At 41.3% G+C, this 8,500-nt stretch overlaps 1 protein-coding gene across 1 annotated transcript in view; it reads right to left on the reverse strand.

The window, feature by feature from the left end:
• Positions 1–717: 717 nt before the first annotated feature.
• The window catches only part of LOC143127046 (Fc receptor-like protein 5), a 17,802-nt gene continuing 10,019 nt past the window's right edge, over positions 718–8,500 (reverse strand). The window contains exons 4-15 of the mRNA XM_076288347.1: positions 6,295–6,549; positions 5,917–6,168; positions 5,520–5,792; positions 5,110–5,373; positions 4,734–5,006; positions 4,139–4,405; positions 3,673–3,783; positions 3,551–3,581; positions 3,181–3,248; positions 1,909–1,959; positions 1,789–1,830; positions 718–1,590 (exon numbers count right to left, since the gene is read on the reverse strand). Coding sequence (XP_076144462.1) covers positions 1,547–1,590; positions 1,789–1,830; positions 1,909–1,959; positions 3,181–3,248; positions 3,551–3,581; positions 3,673–3,783; positions 4,139–4,405; positions 4,734–5,006; positions 5,110–5,373; positions 5,520–5,792; positions 5,917–6,168; positions 6,295–6,549 — 1,931 coding nt within the window. The 3' untranslated portion in view covers positions 718–1,546. The remainder of the gene's footprint in view (positions 1,591–1,788; positions 1,831–1,908; positions 1,960–3,180; positions 3,249–3,550; positions 3,582–3,672; positions 3,784–4,138; positions 4,406–4,733; positions 5,007–5,109; positions 5,374–5,519; positions 5,793–5,916; positions 6,169–6,294; positions 6,550–8,500) is intronic.

An 8,500-nucleotide genomic window follows, 5' to 3' on the forward strand; every position in this document is an offset into this window, starting at 1 on the left:
ATTAGAGCCCCAGTATATCTTAACCAAAGATTCTAGAGTGCTCCGCTCTAAGGAGTGCACTAGTCTGTTTGATTGCATGACAGCATTCAGTGGGAAAGGAAATACAGTGTTGGGTGTGGTCTATCCTTCCTCATGAGTTCACTGGAAAACTGTGAATTGACTGTTTCGGTTCTTTATTTCCTTTTAGTGATGTTGAGAAAATTGCCGAAAGATGATTGTTAATTGTAGGGTCAGGAACTAAATGCTGTGTCACACTTCACTGAGCAATTTGTATATGTTGCAGTTGTAAAGAATTCAGATGTCCACTAGAGTCTTAGACTTCAATGAATACTTTGTATTGTAGAGCAAACGTGCAGGTAACATACAGGCAAGTGGTAAACTTAACTCTCTTCATCAACGTGAGTCATACGTTAGGGATGCAACGTGCGTATGTGCGTACGTGCGTAGGGACATAGCAGAATGCCCTTAAAGGTATGGCCAAATTTACATGGGCACATTATATGACAGCAGTCTTGTCAGAAGTTCTTGAATAACATTTTTACATTAAAAGGTGTGGAACATCTTTTAAGACACGCATTCTCTTATGTGGGATTTTGTCAGAGGTGTTATACTATCGGGATTTGGAAACAATGTATTTTCAAAATGTTGTATTAAAAAGAAACAATGACTACAGTGGATCCAAAATGTAGGCATAAGAATGAAAATTTGAAAACAAAATGTATTTACATTGATTTTATTGTGCAGGCTTTTTCAGGCTACATTTACATAACAGAACAAGGTTCTAATAATATTAGCAATAATATCATAGGAATGAGTCAGCATTGGACTGCAATAATATCATACAGGGGCTTACACCATCTAAAGTTTCCCCAAAGGTTTTCATCCTTGACTAAATGCCTCACTGTCTCTTCTCTCTAAGAGGAGTGTACTATAGTTCTCAGAAAAATGAACAAATGAGTCGGCATTAGACCGCACATAATGTTGGCTATTCACTGTAATACAAGTGGGCAAGGAAGTCACTGTGAGTTCACTTGCACCCTCTACTGGTGAAGACACAGTATCAACGGAACAGTATTATACACAGAGTGTGTGCACACAAATCACATTCACCATAGGCAGCATTACATTTTTGTTATGAGTGGTGGATGTGTAGGTGGTGGTTAGGTAACTGAGCTTCCAAAATGAAAATGAGTGAAACACACTCAGCACACAGTGAACTGAAGCACATACTAATCCCGACACAGTAAGCTGCCTGCTACAGCCGTGCTCGGGGAGCAGTGAGGGGTTAGGTGCCTTGTTCAAGGGCACTTCAGCCATGGATGTGGGCATAGGAGAGCAGTGCTCAACCACTTCCCTCATCCACATTTTTCCTACTGGTTGGGGATTGAACTGGCAACCCTTCAGTCACAAGCCCGAAGCCCTAACCAGTAGGCCACGGCTGCCCACAGCTGGTGGATGTGTAAGTGGTGGTTAAGTAACTGGGCTTCCAACAGGAAAATTGTTGTGGTTGTAAAGGTTATGAGTGCAATCCCATGCTGATGCTGCTTCACTCCACAAGCTGATATGGGTTACATGGTGACGAAAGGTTTCCTAGACACAAAGCACAGAGATACAGAAGTGCAATCGTTATATGGTGGATATGTTATCATCATATATATGCACAAATTTCTAAATTAAGAGTATACATCTTTCATATATATATAAATGTGATTAAAGTGGTCGATATAGGATTAAAATATCATAAGCTATCAGTCATAACAGTGTCCATCTTGAATGTTAGATACTTACCCATTTTGCTAAGTGACAGTTTGTCATACACTGTATCCATCACTGTCAACAAATAGACATCAGTGAGTACTGGCACTGTGATAAATTAAAAATAAATCTGGTTGTCTGTTGAATCCTCACCTGGTCTGCTTAGGTATGTGAGTGGAATGGTTTCATAAACAGGAAGCTTTCCTAGATGAGAGACCATTATCATTAGTCATTGAAGTCACTCATTTTATGAGGTTTTCAATAAATGGTATTCTATTACATAGGATTTTAATGCTAACAAATATGTGTCAGTTGAAATAGTAATAGTGATGCAGGTTGAGGGCTGTATTTTGGGTCACCAGCGCATGGCGTAAAGTTCGTTATTCACCGGCGCGAAGTTGAATTCGTTATTTTGCACGATTATTTTTTAAGCATTGCGCCCAGGGGTGTGGCAATTAACAACCTAGGGAGGGACCTGGCGCATTGTCTAAAAATCGCTATCATACACCACCTAAACCTGGTCAGAAGTCAATGGCGAGTTGTTCATATGCTATTTTAAGAGCGCATGTCAACAGTCATATTGGCAGGTGCACGCACCATCCTTCTATCATTCATGAACGCACACCAGCGCACGTCCATGCAAAGCATTACAAATTGCACGATTACAATGGTAAACATAATTAGAATAAACATATTACGAAATACTGTACATCTCATGATGAGTAGTTATTCACCATCATTTGCAAATTGGTAATGACGGTTAAAAGTGATTAGGGGAGAGGCGAGAGACACGTATGGAGCACAGCTGAAGACGCACTGTCACGAGATATAAGCAACTCCTCTGCAGGATAAATGTTGTTTTATTCAGTCATTTGAGAAACATTAGGGTAAGTGTTGCTTTTTCCAGCCTATGTTTTCGATTAACCATTGTCAGTCAATAGTGAAAGTAACTGCATATAACTGTCTTGTCGTTGACTGACTCCTTGGTGAAGTTAGTTTCACTTTGCCAATGAGTTCAAATAATAGACGAGTGCAAATGCGTGAAGGCTATGCTAGGTTTTAGTAAAGCATGGTTTAAGAATGACTTTTCCATACGGTCTCGCAAGCAGCCTCCTTCAAATGCGCCGTTGAATGCCAAAATACCGATGCATTTATTTGACATATCGCGCGTTGCGCCGTTAAAGGGAATGACAGATGTCATTCTCATTGGTTTAAAATGATGTTACGCCCCAAACACACCCATATGACTCATTAAAATACCTAGGAACACCTTGTTACGCCATGCGCTCCACTTTTGAGAACGAAACCCCTCCCAATGTGAACTGGACATCCTACTAAATTTGAATAGACTTTTGACGAGTGACGATGCACTTTAGAATGTCATGATAGGGCCCTGAATATGCACAAGTGGGAGGCCTTGCTCACCCCCATCAGACTGGTCTTGCTGCTCATCAGTATGTCTCTCAGCCAGGCCAATAGAGGGCGACAGAGATCTAAATAGCACATCAACATGCACATCACAGCAACAAGTGGTGAGTCACGGTACTGATGATACTACTCTATCTCAGGTCAAAGTCAACAATATATTGATTGGAACAACACAGACATCAACCAAGTGTCCTAATCACATTTAGCTCTGTCAGCAACTGTGAGTGATGCCATGGTAATGCCTGTTTTGGGCTGGATATAGCTGTATCTCTCAGATAAAATACAGCAGCAAAATTGGCCATATCATTCATACTGTTCATTTCATAACCACAGCATAAAACATTAAATGGATGGGAGAGTTACTTACAACCCAGCACTGGAGGAGTTGGTCACAGGACCTGCAGGCAAAAAATCAAGATAAGACACATAAATCCTTTAAATGACAAAACCAAAGTTAAGATACACTCATATGTAAAGGGTCCAGTTTACCTTTCTGTCTTCTGCAGCAACGTGGTACAACTTTTAAAACGATGATAGTGAGGACCACTCCGCTGGCCACACCCCCAGCCACAGCCATTATTAACAGACTGGACCCAGAACCTGAAAATGAATCGGTCAAGACCTTAGGTGTACACTATTAAGCAAGTTGCACATACTGAGGCGTTCTTTGTGTGCACTGGCTCCACAGGCTTTGAACAATGAGGTGGTTTGAGGTCATTTGTGCTATGATAGCGGTTATAGATGTCTCGTAGTGTAACCCTCCTGACTGTTGCTGCAACATAGTAGTAGTATACGTAGTATACGCCTCTTGTACAGAAGGTAAGTCACACAGCAGAAGATAAAGTGGATAGAAAACAATGATGTCAGAAGTGCAGTCAGTCTTGGGCAAACTGTACATTTGTCCACATAATGCATAAATAATTATACTGTATTTCTACCTTTAAAAAACACTCACCCTTCTTGCCAACATAAACTGAGTTACTGAACTGTGATGATGTGGGTCTCTCTCTTCTCACCCCCTGGCACCAGTATGTACCCTCATCAGAATCAGTAGCTCTGGTGATGGTGAAGTTGTTTCCCTCAATCACAAGATTGTTCTTCTTGTCCTTGTACCACATATATGTCCAGTTACTGTGCGACTCTATCACACACTTCAGAGTGACCATCCCCCCAGTGGACACAGGACTCTGTGGCTCTGCTGTTAGCTTAGCTTTAGGTAGAGCTGTGAAAACCAAAAAAATAGGTATAAAGAAGAGTAGAGTCCACAATTCTACCCCAGCACACTTTTTGTCAAACTCAGCAAATTGCTGGAAAACAGGCCAGATTCTACTGTGTATGAGAAACTCAGTGGCTCGGGCCAAGTACTAAACAATTTTAACCAACTAACAGGTTGCTTCAGGGAGAAAGGAGTGAGATGTGTTTTGGCTTACTGTTCAAATATCAGCTCAAATATCAACAACCTGAAGCCATAATAGCGGACTTTGGGCTTAAAATCATAAATATTACAAACAATATCACACTGTTGTCTTTATGAATAAGTCTTTACTTACTCTGTACACTGAGGTGAGCTTTTGTACTGGGTTGTGTTGCTCTGGGCCTGTGTCTCCTCTCCCCCTGACACCAATACTTGCCCTTATCAGACTCAGTAGCTCCTTTGATGGTGGTTGTGTTGGTATCAGATGTAGCAAATGGTTCAGAGTTGATGTCTTTATACCATTTATATTTCCATCCACGTTGAGACTTAATCTCACACTTCAGAGTGACGTTCTCTCCCATGAACACAGGACTCTGGGGCGCTATAACCAGTTTAGGTTTTGGCAGAGCTGTGGGAATAAGCAATAAGGAGTGGACTCTCATCTGTATGTCATAGAAATGGAACTGAAGACAGTAGAATCAGAAATGACAGATGAGAATGGACATACTCACCATTCACCTTAATTTCAGTTTGATTACTCTTCTCTGATGATGTGGGTCTGTGTCTCCTCTCCCCCTGACACCAGTACTGGCCCTTATGAGACTCAGCAGCTCCTCTGATGGTGAAGGTGTTTCCCTCAGACACTGGGGTTCTGCTGGACTCCTTATACCACTTATATGTCCAGCCACTGAGAGACTCTATCTTACATTTCAGAGTGACTTTCTCTCCAGTGAACACAGGACTCTGGGGCTCTATAGTTAACATTGCAGACAGGACTGAGGACATAAGCATAGAGGGAAAGCATTACTTTATAAGATGTACATGCCATTTACTGTACTGACAATATAATTGATGCTACAACTGAAATGACAGAAAATAAATAAATACATTATTCCACCTTGCACAAGATAGATAAACTCACCCATCACTTGAATATTAACTTCATTACTCCTTTCTGATGTTGTTGGTCTGTCTGTTATTTCCCCCTGACACCAGTACTGGACCCCATCAGAGCGGGCAGCTGCAGTGATGGTGTAGATGTTTCCCTCAGACTCAAACTCTGGAGTAGGACTGGACCCTTTATACCACTTATACTTCCAGACACTCTCAGGCTCAATCTCACATTTCAGAGTCAAAGACTCTCCAGTAAACACAGGACTCTGTGGATCTACAGTCAGAGTAGCTGTAGGCAGGGCTGAGGAAATAAACATGGATTGGAGAGGGGAAAAACTGATTACCATCTTGTGTATCTGGGACCAAGGATGCTTATTCAGACATTATTCACAATATATTCTACCTTTCACAAGATAGATACTCACCATTCACTTGAATATTAACTTTCTTACTCTTTTCCAATATTGTGTCACTGTCTCTTCTCTCCCCCTGACACCAGTACTGGCCCTCATCAGACTCAGCAGCTCGTCTGATGGTGAAGCTGTTTCCCTCAGACACAAGAGCACTTGACCCCTTATACCACTTATATGTCCAGTCACTACGATACTCTATCACACATGTCAGAGTGAGGGTCTCTCCAGTGAACACAGGGCTCTGTGGCTCTACAGCTATTGTAGCTGTAACAGACAATGAGAGATATGAGATATGTAAGTTAAATGTATAAATGTAGCATTTGTCATATCAAATGTAAAACACAAGTACAGCATAGATTCTGCAATAGATATCTTTCATGTAAATCTTACCCTTCATAGATACAGTCATGGAAGGGCTGTTGTGAGTTCGCAGTCCCCTTCTTACGCCAGAACATTCGTAGCGACCACTCTCTTCAGGGAGTGAGATGGTGATGGTTCTGTTTATCAGATGATGAATGTGTTCATTGTTCTTATCCCAGAGATATTTCCAGCCTCCGCCCTGTGTGATGTCACAACTCAGAGTGACTCGGTCTGCACTGTGGAGCTGCTGAGGAGACTGCATTCTGATCGTGGGAGTAGGAATATCTGTACAGACAAAGGTATAAACATCATAGGTAGCCTATTTTAAACCCAGAGAAGGTCATTACATACTGATTTAGAAGTACAAATGTATGAATGTGACACACATTGAGATATGCATGAGGGGCAACACAGTGGATAAGTGAACCTATGTGTATGCACTTCTTGACTTTGGACCATAAATAAAAATGAGCAGATCATTTAAAAAAATATGCTGCTTTTAAAACTGTGGCTGTGCATTGTTGTCATGCTAATTAAAAAAAGTCAATAAAAATGTCTTCTCATGAAATAATCGGATCAAATTAAGTTTATGAAGATACAGTGGGTACTACATTTAATTGTGTGATTCTCACATGACCTCACACATCTTTTATTTATAATCCCCCAGTGAAGCTGCAATGACCCAAACAACCACCAGGTGGCACTTGTGAACAGGGTTAGGAACGTCGACTTTTGCCGCTTTGAGTCTATACGCGCCAGTATGCTACAGTATGGACCATAAATTTAGCCTACCCAACGTTTGTTTCCACAATATTACCTACAGTGTGGATACCTAACCTTTCATTAATTTGTCTTATTCAAAACAGTTCTTGTAGGTATCCATTACTCTACCACCAGAAATAATCGTCACTTACGCGCACGCTCTCTATCTCCCTCTCTCCTAGAAATGCACATTTTTGCCGGAAGATCATGCTTGAGTTCGAGTTGGGGGGGGGGGGTGGTGGGGGGCGGCCGTCTCACCTGGCGAAAATGTGTGTATTTCTTTTCCAATTTTTCTATTCCAATTGCTATTCGTTTTAGCGAATATTTATAATAAAGTAGGCTACTTTTATATTATATAGCCTACTTTCTCCTTCTGATTGATTCGTGTCCCCTGGGATTTTTAATATGGAAAGGAAAATATTCACGACACATGAAATGTTTTTTGACTCAATTTACCCCTGTACTGTTTGATGCAAATGATGGGCACTGCACTGCGAGGGAGATTGTTGGTCCACTGTGAAGATTTTCATTGTTGTGTCGGGAATTTTGCTGGCCTGTCCCTGCTGGCTACTGTCATGGAAATAAGCTGGGGGAGGGGAGCTAGTGGCTTAACACGTCTTCTGAAGCGCAGAAGTCAGCCTCATATGAGGGGGATGGTAGGCTCCAGCACTGGGGTGAAAAAGGAATATGGAAAGTTGCCTTCCTCGAAAAAAATACTTTTTTACTCATGTGCGTTACTTGTAACACGTTACTACCCCTGATAAATTGTCGCTATAGGCTATGCTGGCGACCCAAATAAAATCTTTGGGAACCAATGGCTTACAGTAGGCCTATCAATCACACTGCCGCTTGCAACGCCTCTGAATGCAGACCGCTGCCCTGTTTATCGGCAATGCTTACAGTACGTGTCAAGGGCAACACTTCTACTTATCTCTGCCAAAACGCTTTACATGGGAATTGAACCCCGGATTCCCACGTCTCAGTATGTAACTCTAACCATTGAGTCATCTACTTCCACTTTTCACTTCATTTTTGTTAGCTAACAAACTGCCAGTTGTATGTGTTCACTGAACAAAGATTATGAAAATAAAACACAACCTTTCCATCTAAAACTTAATTTGAACAGATATTAGTGCTGAAACCTTTCAGAATTCTTTACTTTCTGCTGACGAAAAAACAAATGTCCGCCATGTTTTTTGTGCAAGTGAGCAATGTGTTTTTGTTGTTATGTCACAGGGTGTGAATAGCCCAGCTGTGTGGCCAAGGCTATTCGTACCAGGGGTAGACACTTCAATTAATTAAACAAGAAAACTGCATGTGTCTTTCTTTCCTCCGATTGGAATTAATAAAAGGATGAAATGTTGCGCAAAGTGGAAAGGGAAAAAAGTGTGAGATTTTGCCAAGTTTGGTTTTACTCATTTTGAGTAGGCCTACACTGTTTGGTTTTACTCATTTTGAGTAGGCCTAAACTGTT

This window comes from Alosa pseudoharengus, unplaced genomic scaffold, assembly GCF_046254945.1.
Source record: "Alosa pseudoharengus isolate Yale_2024_CS ecotype anadromous, Long Island Sound unplaced genomic scaffold, YU_APseudo_1.1 YU_APseudo_1.1_scf_17, whole genome shotgun sequence".
Lineage (NCBI taxonomy): Eukaryota > Metazoa > Chordata > Actinopteri > Clupeiformes > Clupeidae > Alosa > Alosa pseudoharengus.